The sequence below is a fragment of the Phodopus roborovskii genome, unplaced genomic scaffold, assembly GCF_943737965.1.
Source record: "Phodopus roborovskii unplaced genomic scaffold, PHOROB, whole genome shotgun sequence".
NCBI classification, from domain to species: domain Eukaryota; kingdom Metazoa; phylum Chordata; class Mammalia; order Rodentia; family Cricetidae; genus Phodopus; species Phodopus roborovskii.
In genome coordinates, this window is record NW_026126515.1 from 614,391 (window position 1) to 633,566 (window position 19,176).

At 41.8% G+C, this 19,176-nt stretch overlaps 1 protein-coding gene across 1 annotated transcript; it reads left to right on the plus strand.

Annotated features, from left to right (window-relative positions):
- The first annotated feature begins 4,650 nt into the window (after window positions 1–4,650).
- On the plus strand, window positions 4,651–18,046 carry Garin2 (golgi associated RAB2 interactor family member 2). The gene is made up of 6 exons (XM_051196166.1): window positions 4,651–4,800; window positions 6,470–6,669; window positions 7,667–8,210; window positions 9,459–9,697; window positions 16,200–16,228; window positions 17,968–18,046. Exons 1-6 carry the CDS (start codon window positions 4,651–4,653, stop codon window positions 18,030–18,032), a joined length of 1,227 nt encoding a protein of 408 aa, XP_051052123.1. The 3' UTR covers window positions 18,033–18,046.
- Window positions 18,047–19,176: the final 1,130 nt, after the last annotated feature.

Sequence of the window (19,176 nt, forward strand, 5' to 3'; positions counted from 1 at the left end):
AGGCCTGGGCAGTCTAAGTAAGTTACCTCTGACAATGAAACCAGGATGTATCCCTGGTGCACAAAAGGACTTTGGGAGCATATTCCCCATGGCGGGATACTCCCTTAGCCTAGAGGCAGGACCTAGGCCCTATTCCAAATGACTTGACAGATTTTGATGATGCTTCCTAGAAGGCATCACCCTGCCTGTGGAGTGGGGGGGGGATGGAATGGGAGGGGGTAGGGGGCATGGGAGGGAGGAAAAGAGGGAGGGAGAGGGAACTAGGATCAATATGTAAAAATAAGAAAAAAAATAATAAGCCAGGTGGTAGTGGCACATTCCTTTAATCTCAGAATTTGGAAGACAGAGGTGAGGTGGGTGGATCTCTGTAAATTTAAGGACAGCCTGGTCTACAAAGGGAGTGCCAGGACTGTTCCACAGAGGAAATCCTGTTTCAAAAATCAAAACAAAAACAAATAAGAATAAAATAAAAACTTTTAAATCTACTCAAAATTCAATATACTAACCCAAAAATGTCAAAATGATTTCAGCACAAACTTTCACCAAAAATAGAACAAAACACTTCACATGAAAGATGATAAAAGAGACTGGCACATTTTCTGCTCTTTAGCTGACCTCACTTTTGTTTGAAGATTCGAGAAAGATGAAGAAGGGTAAGATTCACTCATGGCTGCCTCCCCGTCCTTCTTTCCTCTTTTCTCTCTATGGCCTGTGGGATTGTTCTTAAATTATTTTTCATTTTTACTTCGTGTGTGTGTGTGTGTGTGTGTGTGTGTTAGATGCACATGGGTGTAGGTGTGCCTGTGCCTATATATGTGCATACAGGGTTAGAGAGGAGGTCAGGTGTCTTCCTCTAGTTCTCTCTGCCTTGTCCTGTAAGACAGGGTTTTTCACCAAATCAAAAACTTGCCATTGTGTCTAGGCTGGCTAGCCAGCAAGCTCTGAGAATCTTCTTTCTCTGACCTCAGCACTGTGGTTGTAAGCATACACCATGGCCAGCTCTTTACACAGCTGCTAGGGGTTGTATAGCTCCACTTACCGGTGGAGCCATCTACACAGCCTCTCTGTTCTTAAATATAGGGTATCATAGAGGCCACAGTGACTGCACTGGGAAGGGACATTCCTAGTCCTAGTGGTGATGTAGCATCCACTGATTAGGCATCTACAATATAAGACATACCTCTAACAAGTGACACTTTTACTTTCTTGGAATGATTTTGTTTCAAAGATGTGTACTCTGTTATGCAAAAATTGAGTGCTTTATCTCAAGTCTAAGATATTGTAAAATACTATGAGCCACTAAAAGGCAAACAGAAGAAAAATGTATGTACACAACCCAGTGCTTACTTTTTCCTACCCCATATCTATTTGTTGCTCTTCTGTGCTCTCATCTTCACATTTAAAATGTTTTATTAATGTGTGTTGCATGTGTGTATGTGGGTGCATACACACCTGCCATGGTGTGCATGTAAGAGTCAGAAGATAATGGTGCAGGTGTCTATTCTCTCCTTCCACCATGTGGAAGGGTGGAGAAGGAATCAACTCAGGTCATCAGCATCTAAAACAGCTGAGCCACCTTACTTACTCCAAGACCTTCCAAGTCTCTGGTGTAAGTTCTGCTAATTTGTACTAGACTTTCTTAATCTTAGCAGAAGGTGTCAATAAAAAATGTAAAGTAAGCATAGGAACACAATTTCAATAGTGGTTAAGTACAAACTAATAATAGCACAGTCTGTATTACCTCCTTTGTCTTGTCTTGTTACCTTCTAGTTTCCTTAGTCATAGAAGCAGTTTCAAACCAATTATTAGTTTGGGTTCCAATTACATAAGACCAAGATGAGGTGGCCAGAAAGATGGCTTAGTCAGTAAAATACTTGCCACACAAGCATGAAGACCTGAGTTCAGATCCCCAGAACACATGTAAAACTCCAGGTGCAGTGAGTGGCATGTACCTGTAATCCCAGTATTGGGGAACCAAACAGGAAGATCCTAATGCTTGTTGGCCAGATGATGTGGCTGAGTCAATGAGCTCTGCCTTCAGTGAGAAACCCTGTTGTATGTACATATCTTCTCATGCCGACAATGAACACATACATAAACATATGACACACATGCACACACATGCAAAAAAGACCACAGTGAATTAGGAACAGCAGCAGCCACTAGATTCAAACAGACCATTCTGATAACACCCAGACAGGGTAATAGTAACAGAGGGAAGATACTTACCTTTTATGGTGATTGGAGAAGGAAAAAGAACAAGAAAGAGAAAGAAAAAAAGGAAGGACCCCCTCAAGACACACTATAGCTCCCTAACACATCTGCTGTGATGTACTCCATCTAGTTGGCCCAGCTTCTAAAAATTGCCAACACTGCACAGTGCTGCCAGCAAATTATAAATTCTCTGCCAGATTAACCCACTGATTACATTGAAGCCCTCTTGTGATCCAGTCCTTAAGCCTATAACACATGATCCCATTGAGGGCACATAACATCCAAACCATAAAAATACATCTGGCCTAGTTACAAGACTCTAAAGCTTAGACCTCAACATATGAAGTAGAAGGTATATAAATGAAATTAGCTTCCTCTGTATTTCTTACTTTCTGTATTTGTTCTTCTGACAAAAGTTTCATTATGAAAAGGAGGAAGTTCAAACTGAAGTGAGTTGCAAACTTCACTTCCAACACAGGAGTGTGACTTGGCCTTGAGGTAAGATACATGAGGGACCATGGACAGGTGTTTGGTCACATTGCTCTTCATCTTTCCTCCTCCTGTTCTCTCCCCTTCTTCTGCCTACTAGTCTCTACAAGCTCTCTTCTCCCTTTCTCCTGAGAGTCCGTGTGCCAAGATACATCTACAATTACAAAGTTTAATTTTTTATTATTATTTATGCAATGGAAGGCAGAAGACAACTAGTAGGAATTGATTCTCTCCTTCTACTGTGTGGGTCCTGGGAATGGAACTCAGGTTGTCATGCCTTTCCCCAATGTGCTGTCTCACCAGGACCTTGACCAGCTTTTCTAGTTTGGAGACATGTGAAGTGATATGACAGCCTGAGCTGACAGGTGGGGACAGTGGGCATAGGGAGCTGTGCTGCCTTCCTTGGGCTTTATTTGGGATGCATCCCCACCTCTTCTCCAACCTCTCTCTGCACCACCAATGCATCCAGACCAAGCTGTTTAGGAAGAGAAGGATGCAGGAAGAAAAAGAGATGTTTCCTGTGCCCTTTGCTCCTGCTCTCCTTTCTTCCTATTATCCCAAGCTCTCTCATTCTTACCATCTCCCACGTGTAACTTCCCAAGCACATAAGGACAGGGTTGACTTTTAGCAACAGCCGTGAGCGCCTCTAGTCAGGATATGCGGGTCTGAATCCTAGTTTATTAGGTACAAACTGTGTGATGACTTAGCTGTGTGGTCTATGATTATAATCAAAATTAAATGATTAAATGATTCAGGGCATGCAAAATCTTCATTGCTTAGCTACAGAAGCACTAATTTTTAAATGATTATTTCTCATCATCTGTATTTTAAGTGATGATTGTCTTTGCTTTCTTTTTCTTTGGCGAATATACTTTTTTGAGAGTCTCATTGTTTTTCACAGTTTAGCTTCTGTGAACTGATGTGCTGAGGCCATATCCTAGTAGTTAACTTCACTGAGCTATTTTAGTCTTTCAATATCTTCACTCTCATGCTCATCTTCACTGATTTTATCCTCTCTGTAAACATATTTTAAGAGAGCCACTGAGTTAACAGTAGAAAGCCTGTCAGGGAAAACTGTGCTAAGACATGGAGTTGCTGTGCCCAAGACCATCACTTATGAGAGGCACAGCCCTGACAGGAAGTAAGAAACAGGCTTAGGATTTACACTTTGTCTTGGACTCTGAAGAAAGGGGTCTCTGAGGATTGGCTGCACTTGTGACTTACATGTGCTTTATGATGAGTGATGGTTGGTATCTTTTAGCTTTTGACCTATTGCATATATTCTTTACAGAAAACATTTAAGTAGAAAGAATAATCTTTTGAATGTATGTACACAAATTTGGGGGCTCTGTTTCTTCCCTTTCTGCAATCCTTTTTGATAGACAAAAGGTGAAATCAGTGGCATAGCATCACTGTTTTCTGTTAAAATTATCTTCAGAGATGGAGAGCCTGAGTTATGTAGCATGGAATGAACTGTCATGAATTAGATAGATATCCCACTTCCTCCCACCCCCCAACAAAAGCTAAGGCCCAGTCATGTGTGAGGTGTTTAATGCAGTTTTTATATCCTTACATAAAAGGACATGAAATCCCTCCATGATTAGTTAATTGGGAAGGTAGAAAATAATGGTTTGGGGTAGAAGGCATGTGTTGAAGTCCCCTTACCTTCCTTCCCACCCTAGTAAGGATTGCCAGCCACACACTCATCCTGTTTTATGACTAGTGTCTGTACTAGCAGACAACTTTTCCATTTGTTTACTCTCTATCACCCCTAAAGTATAAGCTGCTGATGTACATGTGCCTACAATGCCTAGCGTGGAGTCAAGCATATTGCAGGTTTCGATAAAAACTTACTAACAACTAAAAGAGGTATTATAACTATGACCTTCTTTGTGTATTCATCAGTTTGTTTCCCATTCTCTCACTTCTCTGATGTTTCCTGTCAGCATGATGAAGAAGAACAAGGAGGCAATGGAAGAGCAAGACCCTGTCTGGATCCCACCGTCTCATGGTCTAGGGCATCTTAAGGGTATACTGGATGGAGGAGAGTATGCCCCTTTTGTATCTCCTCCCATACTGGAGAGCAATTTTATCCAGGTAATTAATACTTGTACTCTGAATTAAGTTCTAGTAACTTCCATATTTCATGTTCTCAGACAGTGAAAGGCTGAGAAGAGAATTTTTAATGTGCTAAGGGGACACTGTGATATTAAGGGAAACCATTTTGAAAAACTAGTGTTACAGGAAAATTCATTTCAGATGTTCCCAACAAACTCAAAGGCAAGAATGCTGTCCAAATTCTACCATAACTGTCATGCTAACATAATCTTGTTACACAAAAGTATTTTTAAAACATACTATCACAGTAGGTATTCAGATAATTTCTTAGGGTTTTATTTTAATTTTTGAAATTGTATGATTTATGTATATGAGTGGCTGGCCTGCAGATGTTTCTGTATGTGCCTACAGATAGTTGTGAGCCACCATGTAGGTGTTGGTAATGGAACCCAGATTCTCAATGAGGGCAGCAGGTGCATAAGCTGAGCTCCCTGTAGCCCCTAGATCCATATTTTAAAACAAGTACTGAGGCAGGAGATGGAAGAACACTCGTGTAGCATGCACAAAGCCGTGGTTCATTCCCTAGTGCCCACATAAATAAACAACAACCTGTGGAGTGCTAAGAATTAAAATGAATCTTATCTGTTGGTTCTGAACAGGAACCATTACAGTCAGATAGTATCAGAAACAACCACTTCTTTCTTATAAGAATGCACCTGCATTCTGGATGAAGCCACAGAGCACCTGGGAGTAGTGTTGGTTTTCCTCTCAACACTCGACACTGGATATCCAAGCAAAGATACAGGTTCATCAATGTGAACCATGCCTGCCCCTCACAGAAATGTCATGACAGTGTCCGATGCTGACCACTAAGCCAACACACTCAGCTGATCCCACAGAGTATGACAAAGAAGGTGACAAGCATTTTAAAGATAAGGAGGGTCCATGCTTCAAAAACGCACCCTCTGACTGATAGCAGGACTAGTGTGACTTCTCTGTGCCCATTGTACCACAGGGAGGAGCCAAGTCTCCAGAACAGGTTTCAGTGATGCCCCACATCACATCATACCCTGGAACATGTGATGTCATAATTTAATGTTTTTGGCTTTCAGTTACTTTCCTCCTAATAATCTTTCATTTTTGCTTTTCTTCCTGTACCATTTTCATATTATCTCTTGTACACTCTAATTGCATAGCCCTGGCCCAACACGGGGGTGGGGGAAGTTTGTGGTCTACATATCAGCCACAGTCCCATATAATTGCAGTCATACCCTCTAAGATGCCCAGTTTTTTCTAGGTAGTTGTTGGCAGCAAAATACCATGATTTCTGACTTTGGAGCTTCAAGGGGTGCGGGGGTAAAGTATCCTGGAAAGCACCCAGAGTGCTCATTCATTTGAACTAACGGCTAAATGTGTGCTAGCACATGACCAGCTACATTCCTAAGTCAGTCCCCCAGCCACAGGCTCCATAGTACCCTGAAGTACTAATAGGTACCTCAGTCGCTAGCACTGGTCCTCACTAGGAGACCACACAAACCAGAGACTGTGGCTAGTCCTTCTGCTATCTCCAAATCATGAACAAGTCAAGGAATGGAGGAACCATGCACTCTCCCCTTGTCCTCTGGCCTCCCTTACACTGTTTTAGCAAGCAAGGGTGCTAGATCCATGCCTTTTATCATGAAAGTCCTTTCCTGTTCTCTGCATTCAGGTCAATAGGAAAGGTGAATCTATTTATCTGCATAACCGTGCAAACTGGGTGACCGTAGGCATCTGCTCTTCCAATTCTATCTTCAAGACCCCTAATGTGATGCTGTTGGCACATCTGACACCAGAGGCTCGAAAAGAATCAGAACCCCTCTTTAAAAGCCTCCTGACATCTCCCTCTACAGAGAATCTGGTGCTCACCAGGTGAGTCACAAGGATGGGAGGACAGAAATCCCCCTGAGGACACCATATCCCCCATAGCTGGAAGTGGAAATGCTGATGGCCAGGGTCCCAGAGGAACACTTCAGGTGCATTGCTTTCTCAAATGATGCAGGGGGGTAACTAAGAGCATCCAGAAAAAATGTTTTATGACAACTAGCAATTAAGTGGGAAAACAAACTACAGTAAGGAGAACTGAAGACTCCGAAGGCTGCCTCTCAGAGCATGCCCTTCCTCTTACAGCAGCCTCCCTTCATCAGGGTTTGTTCTGGCCTCATCTCAGCCACTAACTTGGTCTATGATCTTTATCAAGTAGCTTTCAACCTCATTTTCAGACAGTTTTATCACTATATATTTAATGTACATCATTTTCATATATGTATATTAAGTTCATCAACCATATTCACCCTTCTTTACCCTCCTTTGTCCCCCAGCCCCATCTCCATGCTGATTTCCATGGTAGCTACACTAACTTACAAAAGCATATAATGATTGCCATTTTCTTCCTGCATCGTTGCCAGAACCTGTTATCTTCATGCTAGTAACCATTCTGACTGAGATAATATGAAATCTCAATGTAGTTTTTATTTGAATTCCTAGATGTCTATATTGGTGATATATTTTTTATTTTAGTGTGTGTTTGTGTGTGTGTGTGTGTGTGTGTGTGTGTGTGTGCATGAGTCCAATGTCGGAAGACAAGTTTGTAAAATCAGTCTGTCCTTTACATGTGGGTCCTAGGGACTGAACTTTGGTCATCAAGTGGGCACCTTTGCCTGGTTAGCCATCTCACTAACCCTAAGCCTCAACTTTTTGGGATTAATTATAATTAGGATGGGCAATTGCTCATGATAAATGATATTCTAATCTTTTAGTAAGATGAGATGGCTCTCAGGAGCTCCCACCCACACCAATCTGGAACACAAGACCATTCTCCAAGTTTTTATAGGTCTCCAAATGACATTACATTTCCATTTGTTTGTAGGTTTCTCCCTCTGCAGTTTGTGACTCTTTCTGTGCACAGTGCTAAGAACATGCGACTCAAAATAAAGCTGATAAGTGGCCGAGCCTACTATTTACAGCTCTGTGCTCCTGTATATAAACAGGATATGGAATTTTCTCAGTGGGTGGACCTCATTGCCCTCTTAAATCAGGAGAAAGCCAGGGCTTCCAAAGTATCAGAGATCTCGAGCCTCTCAGAAATCACAAACAGCACAGATGCCACAGGCTCAATGGACATCATGGACATCACAGCTTTCGCAGAGCTGCAGGCCATGCACCCATACACTCGCATATACTCTGCTAGAGTCACTGACAGCGCAGACTTCTCAGAATTTACAGATGTCACTGACATCACAGATGTCACTGACGTCACTGATATTCCAGAATATGAGGTCACAGATGTTCCAGATATAAAAATTGTCACAGAAGTCACTGAAGTCATAGAAGAAAAAGAGACCACAAACATCTCAGGGGTCACAGTCGTATTTGAAAACGATGACATAATAAAGGCAAAGCAAGAGGAAAAGGTATGTGTTGTAGGACTAGAAACATAGGCGACAACTTTAAAATGACCTCAAAGCAAATCATACAAAATATATAATGACCATAGGATGGAGATAAGTGTACCAGAGGAAGCATTGTTTCTGAGCAGAGTCATCACACAAGGAAACATTTCCTAACTTTCACTCCGTTCCTCAGAGGATACTTTTTATGTGTATAGGTGTTTGTTTGCATGTGTATCTATACGCCACATGTGTGCACTGCCTGCAGAGGCAGAAGAGAGCATTGGCTCTCCAGGGACGGGAATTACAGGCAGTTGAGAGCTACATGTGGATGCTGGGAATCAAACCTGAGTCCTCTGGAGGAGCAGTGGGCATTCTTAGCTAGACTCTCCTTACAGGATCTTAGTCTAGAATAAATACACATTGCTGTTACTGTAAGAAAAAAAATGAAGTTTTCTCTTTAGGAACTAAGGTCACTGCATTATTCTCAAGAAAATGCTTGGGGTTGTGCTTTATTGTTTTTTGAGACAGGGTCTTGCTATAGTAGCCCAGGCTGTCCTAGAATTTGCAATCCTCCAGCCTCAGCTTGCCCTGTGCTGGAAGTGCAGGCATGTGTCACTCGGCCCAACAGTACTAGGATGGACCAGGTGGTGGCCGTGAAGGAAGAAGAGCAGACATGAAGAATGTCAGAGACACAGGTATAGAGTTCACTGACTAATGGTACCGAGGGCCACGTAAGACATTCTGATAAGGTCACTGAGAGCCCTGGAGACGTGATGTGTGACAGGAAGACCATTAAAGGCAGAGGAGAGGTTTTAGAGAATTGCATATTTGATTAGTTCATAACAAACAGAATTATTATTATTATTATGAGCCCAAAGTCCCCATCACCTATTAGATGCTCCTAAGAATAGACTGAAGAGTAGATGTCAAGGTATTTCTAGAAAAACTTTCCTTACTCCATAATTGACAGAGGAGTGCTGTGACTAGACACTAGTCATCTTGTGTGAGGTGACACCGGGGTGTGGCACTCTGAACTGAATGTACTGTATTAGGCTGCAATGGAGCCTGCTGTGGTTCCCGTGCCACCAACTTCCACACCAGTCCAAGCTCTTCTCCACACTCATGTGACACCACACCTTATTCCCTGTCCCTGGACCTGTGTACACTCAGTAAGTATGGGTGAAGTGACTAGAAACTGCCCCATACACAACCTGCTTCTACATGGTGTCCTTCTGTTATCTGATTTGCTCTTGCCTGTCATTTCCCAAGGAAAATGTCCTGAAGCACGGGTGTCTACGAGACACAAAAACTAAGAAAGAGTTAAGAGAATGCTCCAAACATGTCACCATCTCAAATATAACACTCACTTTCCAAGGCGAAAAATGTTTTCAGACTACTTTGACTCCTGTAAAAAGTGAGGAAAACATATCCAATGTAATGGATGATAATACCACAGAAGAAAAGATGACTGACCTTCCAAACACGAGTCTCAAGGCTACAGAATCCAGGTCAGTAGCATGGGGAAATGTTGTGTGCATTGGAGGGTTTATACTACGCATGCAGATGTACGCTTGCTTCCCTGTAACATAGGCATGTGACTCTGAAGACTCTCAGATACAGTGTGATGGAATGATGACACAGGCACCTCTTAGCCATATTTGAGACACACCCTTGCTTAATTTTTATTTCCACACCAGCTTCTTATGTTGCTCAGCTGGTATTCCAGCTTTTGGCCAAATGCCAAAAGCATGCATTTTAGGAAATGAAGAGAAGCACACAGGGCCCACATTCTATAGCTGGGGTGTTGACTTCTAGAAAGATGGTATTTTTTTTTATTTATTTAAAAAGCCCATTTATTTAATAATGTATTTGTAACCACGGTTTTAAGAACTTACAGGCATAAATGAATCCATGCAGTGTGTCACTGAGTGTTTTCAACTTGTCTTATCCTGCATATAATCTTTTTTTTGTTAATTTAATTTTTTATTTAATTTATTATTTTACATGTCGATCCCAGTTCCCCCTCCCTGCCTCTCTCCCTCCCTCCCTTCCTCCCTTTTACCCTCTCTGCCCCCTCACATGCACCCTGACCACCCTCCCCTCCCATCCCCCCACCCCAATTCCATGTGTAGGGCAATGCCATCCAGGTGGGATCATGTAGATCTGTCAGGTCATTTGAAGTAGGGACTAGGACTTCTCTCCTGTCTCTAGGTTAAGGTTAATGGGGGATGTGCCTACAAGGTCCTTTTGTGCACCAGGGATACATCCTGGTTCCACTATCTGAGGTCCCTTAGACTGCTCAGTCCGTTTAGCTAAGACCCATATTCAGGGGTGCCTGAGTCTGTCCCATGCTGGATTCCCAGCCATCAGTCTGGGGGCCCGTCAGCTCCTCCTTGTTCAGGTCAGCTATCTCTATGTGTTTCCACAACCCGGTCTTGTCCTCTCTGTCTGCATCTGGATTCTAGTTCGACTCGGTGTTTAGGTATTGGAAGAGAGCTCCATGGATAAGTTAGTTGTTGATCTCACTATCCGGGAAGGACATTTATGGTAGCCTTTCCACAGATGCTCAAATTGTTAGTTGGCAGCAGTCTTGTAGGTCTCTAGACATTTCTTTTGGTTCAGTTTTCTCTTCAAACCAATAATGGCTCTCTCTCTCTCTCTCTCTCTCTCTCTCTCTCTCTCTCTCTCTCTCTCTCTCTCTCTCTCTCTTCTGTCTCCTACCTGATGCAATCTTCCTAGTCGCATGTGTTTTCCTCTCCTCCCCCTCTTTCTCCTGCTTCTCTCTCCATTCACTGCTTCCCCCCCCCACTTCCCCTGTGCTCTGGGGGACTTGTCCCTTCCCCCTTCTGTGAGGGACTTTATATGAATCTCTTAGAATACACCTTGTATCCTAGTTCCTCTGGTGGTGTGAATTATAGGCTGGTGATCCTTTGCTCTAGGTCTAAAATCCATATATGAGCGAGTACATACTGTGTTCCTCTTTTTGTGACTGGGTTACCTCATTCAGGATGGTTTCTTCAAGTGCCATCCACTTGCCTGCGAATTTCAAGATACCATTATTTTTTCTGCAGAGTAGTATTCCATTGTGTAGGTGTGCCACATCTTCATTAACCATTCTTCAATTGAGGGGTATCTAGGTTGTAAGTCCTCCTCAGTTCTGCATGCTTGCCTTTCCTGGTGAGCATCTCTTGTGTACTAAAGCAGATTAGCCCTTCTTCTGTGGTCATGTGGATTACCTGCAGGTTTTAACTATGAAACACTGTGTTCCAATAAATTACTTCCCCCTTTGGGTTGTTACTTTGATATGTATTTCTACAAGTGAAAGGATGACGATTTGTTGTGAAAATGGACAGTTAGTTGGTTCATTATTTGGTTGCACTAAATTTCCCCATCACATATGAGGACAGCCAATGAGAAGAAACTGGTGACTGCTTAGCATCTTTTTTCTAGTTGATTTTTACATTTGTTTGTCCTGTGTTTGTAAGCACATGTACAAAAGTCAGAGGATACTTGTATGAGTAAGTTCTCTCCTTCCAACTTGTATATCCCAGGGATCAAATTGAAGTCATTAGAGTCGGTAGCAAGGGCTGTAATAGGGCTAAGCCATCTTGTAGGCCCAAAACATACTTCTCAAGTTTGTGTCTGTGTCCTGGAGTCAATTTACTGTTTCTGTCTTGATAATTCAGTTGGAAATTTTATGAATTTCAATCCGTTACTTAGAAAGATAATCCATTTTTCATTCCCCATTTTGTTCATATATATCTAAGTATATCGTGTGTGTGTGTGTGTGTGTGTGTGTGTGTGTGTGTGTGTTTAAAAATGGTTTATTTGGCAGATATTTGTAACTGTTAGGCAGCTTGGGACTATGTTCTCTCAGAGCTTTATAAAGTAGTTGTCTGCTCAAATGTACCACCTCCATGCCTTTTCTTTCTCACCCTCCTCAAATCACTACTTTGTCTCCCTCTGTAGCTCCCATCATCCCAGATTTAATCACAGCACATCCTAGCTGGCATAGACTATTTTGTTTGTTTATGATCTGCCTCTTCCCCTGGAATAAAGCACTTCAAATGACAGGGACTTGATTATTTTTTTTCTGTTTATCCCTGTTCTTAATGCATACACGGTGCCTGGTAAATATTTACTGAGCAAATGAATCACACTTTGCCATTGAAAATCACTTTTGTTGCTTCAAGAACAACAACAAAAAAGGAACTCTCCTGTGTAACTGAGGCAATGACACAATTTCCTTTTTTTTTTTTTTTTCTAGCTTTTTTGGGTATTAAAAGCAATTTATTATTTTTCCATCTGATTTTTGTTGATTAACAGCACTTCTTTTTGCTTCTCCATGTTTCTTTTGAATTCAGAGAAGTTTGGATCTATTTTACAAATGTTAAACTCTGTATTGATAATTTGGGGGAAGGAGTGCTGTGGATTGAACCAAGAGGCTCCCACACACTAATAGGACACTTTACCACTGAGGGATGCTTCCCATCTTGAAGACTTCATAATTCCATGTGTATGGGTATAGGTCTCTTAGCGCCTTTACTAAATAGTTGAGTTTTTAATTTTTCAATTATGTTTGTTTTTATGTGTGGATTGGGGTATGTATGTGCATTTTATACCCAAAGGAAAAAACTGTCAACTCAAACTCAGGAGACTCTTTGTAGGAATTCTCCAAGGCTAAGAGCTAGCTATACATATGGCTCACTTTGGCTATTGCTATTATCACCTACAGGAAATTTTCTACTTCCTATAAGATGCGGAGAAGCAACTAAAATAAATGTTCCCTAGATCACTGCTGCATTGTGTCCTACCACCCTGCGTAATAGGAACTGATTATAGGGTCTCCTTGCTAGGCAAGCACTCTGCCACTAAACTACCACTGCCACTAAACTCTACCCTTTAAAAAGTATTTTTATTTTTAGCACAAAGTGTCAATATGCAGCTCAGGTCAGCCTGGGAATTACTGCAGAAAGGCTACTGGTAAACCTGATGTGCTAGAGGAACAAGGGAAAAAACTTAAACAATAAACAGAAGGAAAAGGTAACTTTAAAAAAAAAAAGGAAAGAGAAACAGAAACAGAAACCATTGGTCAGAAATAGAGAAGGAAGGCAGGGATACAAGATGCAGGACAGAAGCATTGCCAGGAACAGATCATCCATTGCTATACACCAGTTTGGGCTTAATAGAAACCCTAGGATGTCTTCCTTCAATGATATAAATGAATCCATCCAATTTAGCAGATTTGTCCTAAATAATTATTGGTGAGGCCCAGGCACTCTGACATCAACCCTTCTATTTTATTCCACTCTGACAACACAATTATTCCCAGCCACTAATAATCTACAAACACCATAAATCAAACTCTAACCTCATGAAGCTGTTAGGTCGACATCTCTTTTCTTTACCTTTTTGCTGTGAAACTGTTTCATGCCTAGAACAATTGATTGACAGGCTTTACTTGGTAGTGCAGCTTTCAATGTACATAATAAATGAGCAGCTACGACCACAGCCGCTTCCCTTGCACACCCCAGTTTCCTCGGTTACTTGACATGTTATAATCAATGTGCCAATGCTGATATGTTGTTATTAAGTGGCTGTAGTTAACAGTTTATAACATAAAGGTTCATACTTCATAGTGTAAAGGTCTGTAGGTTTTGATGAATGTATGTTCACAAGAATCATTTCATTTCTCTAAAAGCTCCCCCCATCATTAGATTCTGGGCATGTATGTGTGTGGGGTTGTGTATATGTGAGTGCAGTTGCGTGGATGCCATGGAGACCAGCAGATGGTACTGGGTCCCCTGGAGCTGGAGTGACATGAGCTGAACTCAGGACCTCAGGAAGAGTAATATACATTGCTGAACCACCCCTCTAGTTCCCTATATTAGCTCTTAGTTGCTTTTTCTCTTCAGTTCAGAGAATTGAACCTAAGGCATGTTAGGCAAGGGCTCTACCTTGAACTACATCCCCAACCCTTAACTGTTTTGTTTGCTGGCTTGAGACAGGATCTCACTATGTAACCCTGGCATGGTGATTTGAATATAATTGGCCCCCATAATCTCATAGGGAGAAGAGGTACTACTAGGAAGTGTGGCTTTGTTGGGAGTGGGTGTGGCCTTGTTAGAGGAAGTATATCACTGTGGGGGTGGGCTTTGCGGTTTCCTATGCTAAGGTTACCTCCCAGTGTCTCAGTCCACTTCCTGTTGCCTGCAAGTCAAGATGTAGCCAGCATCACATCTGCCTGCATGTCCCCATGCTCCCATGATGATAATGGGTAATGGACTGAATCTCTGAAACTTTAGGATGCTACCCTAATTAAATGTTTGTTTTTTTTAATGTAAGAGTTGCTGTAATCATGATGTCTTTTCACAGCAACATAAACCTTTACTAAGACATCTACTAGCTTGAAGCTTACTATGTAGACCATGTAGCTCTGGTCTCAAGAGAGATCCACCTACCTCTCTTTCAAGTGCTGGATCAAGGGCCTGTGTCACCCCACCCAGCATCATTTTTGTTTTATTTTTAAATGTTCTTTTACATTTCATTTATTCATTTAGTGGGGGTGGGGTGGGGAATGAATGTGTGGAGGATGCACATGTGGAGGTCAGAGGACAACTTGTGGGAGTTGGTTCTCTCATTCCACTATGTGGGGTCTGAAGATCAAACTCAGGTTTTCAGGCTTAGCAGCAGGTGCCTTTACCCTTTGAGACCTCTCACCAGCCCCACTGGTTTTTTGTTGTTGCTGCTGCTGTTTTTAATAATAAAAATCATGAGGATAACAGAATGAAAAGCACTTAGTAAGTGCTAGGTTATCTTAGTTTTACTATGTGATCATTGGAAATAATACAAATTCCTACATAAGCAGCAAAATAATGATACAAGAATATGAAATTAAATTCTTTAACACTTTTACCCATTAGCTTCCTATACCATTAATCTACTAACTACTAGGAAGAAATAAATAAGAAAATAAAAACAAAACTAAATTTTTATTCTAAGTAATTCTCTTGAGGTCTGTCCCATGGGGTCATATTTGTATGCCATGGACTCCTTTTTGCTACCTGTTTGCACCAGGAACATAATTACTAGCTAGCCTCTAATTCGAGAATGTTAATTACAAAAGAAAGATGTAATATTTTAAGAACAGAATGAAAGTCACCTAACTTTTATTCCAGGGGCATTTTTAGGATTTAGCCAGAAAGGTGAGGTTGATGAATACATTCTATATGTTATTTTTCTTTCCTAAGACCATTAATTTCAGAGACACTTCATAATTTATAATTGTTTGCTTTGGTAGGCAAAAATGTTAAAAAGCCACACATAACCTTGCTGAGTAGTGTTCTTCTCTGGTCTTTACTGTTTAAAATGCAAAGTAAGCTATTTAAATCCATATGGGATAAGAATGAAGGAACCAGGATTTCTCCACTGTCATAGGAAATCTTCAAGAATTTACATTCCTCATATAGAGAAAGCAGTGATGCTGTGACCCTTAGCTTTGACGAGGCACATTCTCTTTGTATTGCCCAGTCTCTTGGCAGTTTTTATCATTAACCTCAACCTTCGATCTATATCATCAGACCTATTGGCACAAGCTATGTGACTCCTTTTTGGCAAACTCCAGAGAATTATTGAAGTTTAGTTACTGAAAGATCCACTGTAGAGCCTGAAGTGAATGTATTTGCATGAGTCATAGCTGCCTCTACAATTACGTGGGCAGGGAAATCTCACACACTCCAAAAGGGGAAGACTGAGTAGCGGCCCGTGGAGATGCCAGCAGACTTTATGCTATTACATACAATTTGATTTTGAGGCTTTTACGAATTGAATAGCCTGTAAATAAACTATCTTCCCCTGGCATAATCACTAACAGTCTAGGCTTGCTAAGTGCAGGTCACTGCTACTCCCAAAGCATTTGGAAAATGACTAGTGATCTCAGACCCTGCTGTTCTTGTATAAATATTGTGGTCATGGTGGCAGCTCCTTGAAATGTGTTGTTTATTTTTACAGGAACACAAGAACTGATTCAGGCACTTCAGGTAAGGAACAAATTCCAAGACACGTTTTATTGTGCTCTTCAGTAGAGGAGTCACCCAGGTTCTTAGAACAGTAGAACACAGTAGAATGAAGGCTTCCAGCTGAACTTTCTGATGCCTTCCTGTCCTAAAACACTCCACCATGGAGACACTCCCAGGTGTTCTGGTCACTCTGACTCCCCAGTTCCCTGATTCTGATCAGGCATGAACCACTCTGAGGAGAGCAATTCAAATGTAGTCCAACACATAAAGTAACAGGACCTCCCACCATTGCAGATATGTATGGAGAGCATTTTTGGTAAATTAAAAATCGCTGTCTCCTCTGCTCTTCTCATATGTGTCCTCAGCCTTACACTCACTGTGGAGTGATATTATTTAATGCTTGGGAATTTCTTCTTAACACATTCCCATGTCTTAAGGAATCTAACTTTCAAAAATAAGCATTTGACAAGGCGGTTGTCATATAGGACAGTATGTAAATCTTGCCCTTTGGGGACTCACCTCTGAGTCATTCTCAGAGTGGAACTAAGCTTCAGCTACATCACGCTCATAAGAGAATATTATGGAAAGAACACAGAGGACATTTAACTTAATTTAAATGGAGAGGAAAAAATACTTTAAAGTATAAAGACATTTATGGTCATGCTTGAGTCAGTTCCACAAAAAAGGAAAGAAAAGATTACATAGTAGGTATAACTTTTTTAAAGATTTATTTTATGTTTATGAATGTTTTTTCTGTATGTGTCTTGTGCACTGTGTGTGTGTGTGTGTGTGTGTGTGTGTGTGTGTGTGTGTGTGTGTGTGTGTGTGTGTGTGCCTAATACTGGACAAGGTCAGAAGAATGTATCAGGTGCCCTGGAACTGGAGTTCCAGTTGTGATCCATCAAGTGAGTACTGGGAACTGAACCCAGGTCCGTCGGAAAAGAGTAGCCAGTGTTCTTAACCACTGAGCCTCTCCTCCAGCTCCACTGAGCCTGGAGGATCATGGGGGCCACTGATAAGCTTAGCTGACTCTGTAAGCCCCAGGCCCTGAGAAACCATGTGTCAAAAATCAAGAGGCACAGATCCTGAGGAGACAGCTGAGGTTGTCCTCTGGCCTCCACATGTGCACAGGTGCTCACATACATATACACGCAAATACACTCACAACACACGTATGTGCCCACACAGAGAGAATTATTCTCAGTCTACATGTATGAGCAAGTGAGACAAAGAACAAGAATGACAATTTGGGAGACAGCATGACACGGACATATAAATCCACGAAACGATCTGGGAAAGAGAGCCAGAGGGAATTTGGAGAGAGACACTGAAGAAAGGCAGTCGAATGCTGATGTTGAGTCAGAAGCCGCAGGCTTTAGTTCTAACAGTATTTCCTCCATTACGTGAATATGCCATTTATCTGTCTCTGTGTGTACAGCTGGGCTGCTGGGCTGAGGAGGGCATTTGTTTGACAGTTATTTTTCTCAAAGCTGATAATTTTGTGCTGCTGATGGCCCATTTCTGTAAAGCTAGCAGGCAGCTTGAAGTGGGTGTCTGGGTCACCAGGGTCTAACAACAGATCCCACAAAGGAGTAGCAAAAGTCCTCCTGGAACTTGCTGAATCACAGCATGGCACACTTTACAATGTGGCATGCGGGTTGCCACAGAGCATTAACTGTTTTCCCTGTTTGTTTTCTTTCACGTGCTTTCCCGTTGCTTTCTCCTCTTCTCTCCCATGTCTTCCCATTTTTCTTTCTCAGGCTTATACAGTTTTTCAGTTTTCCCCCTGATTAGCATTTCTTTCCCCCTTTTCACTCTCCTCTAGCTCCTGTTTTCCCCTTCCACACACTTTTATCACTTGTTAATACTCTTTACCTCAAGAAAGCAAAGACTACCACATCCTAAACCCTCATTCTATTAAATTCAGGCTGAACAAAGGCTAAAAACGTGTCTGTAATTCTAATTTCTAGGTAAAACCAGAATAAAAATGCTGCCCAAAGAAGGAAAATAAACCCTTGGTGCAAAGCTTATCTGGTTCTCTCTCCCAGCTCCCAGGCAGTGCTAGCGGAGGACAGAGACATCCATTTCATCTCCCGCATTCCTCTGCAGTTGAAGGAGGCTGTTTTCTCTTCTTCACAGTGTTTTATGGAAAGTGGGCACTTCGAATGCTCCATCTGTGTACATGGAGCTGTGGAATGACAGGCAGCAGACCCCGAGCTAGACCTGCCACTCTGGACTTGAGTCCCTCTCTCTCCTTTCTTGGCTTTTCATTTCTTACCTTTCAAGGCTTCCTTCTCCTCAACTTTTTCTGGTTCCTTTGTAGTGAGCCCAGATGGCAGGCTTCTCTCTGATGCCACAGTATTTTTCCTAGATGAGATAAAAGATAAATGTTCAAGAAATGAGTGAGGAATCATATATGGAATGCTCAGTTTCCTTCCCTCCCGCCTGCTGCTTTTTCATCTTCCTGTTCAATATTACAAATCAAGTTCTGAGTGGCCGCATTCAGACCCTGCTTCTGAAACCTGAACTAAAAAGAAAAAGGGGAGGGAAAGCCGCAAAAGAGACCAGGTTTGTGACCCAACAGTGAGCTAAGGAGAGAACATAGACACTTGGCAAGGTGGTTAGGACATCATTTGAATTTGAGACCCAAATTAAGTTTTCTCCTTGTGTGCCCTTTTCTCTCTCATCTTTGGCTTTCCTTCTTTCCCACTTTTCCTCTAATGATATCTCTTCCACTTTCCCTCACTCCTGCTCCTCTTCCCCTCTGCCTCTCTCTCCTCATATCAAATCCTCTTCTAATTTCCTCAACCTGTACCTGTCTCCCCCTTTCTCAGGGGGAGTGCACATAAGCCGAGTAAAACAGCAAAAGTTGCAAACAATGGAAAAACCTGTTAGATGACCCAAAGGTGAGTTTTCAATATGATAAGACTCTATAGATGTAAGTGGCAGACATGACACTTTGAGAAATA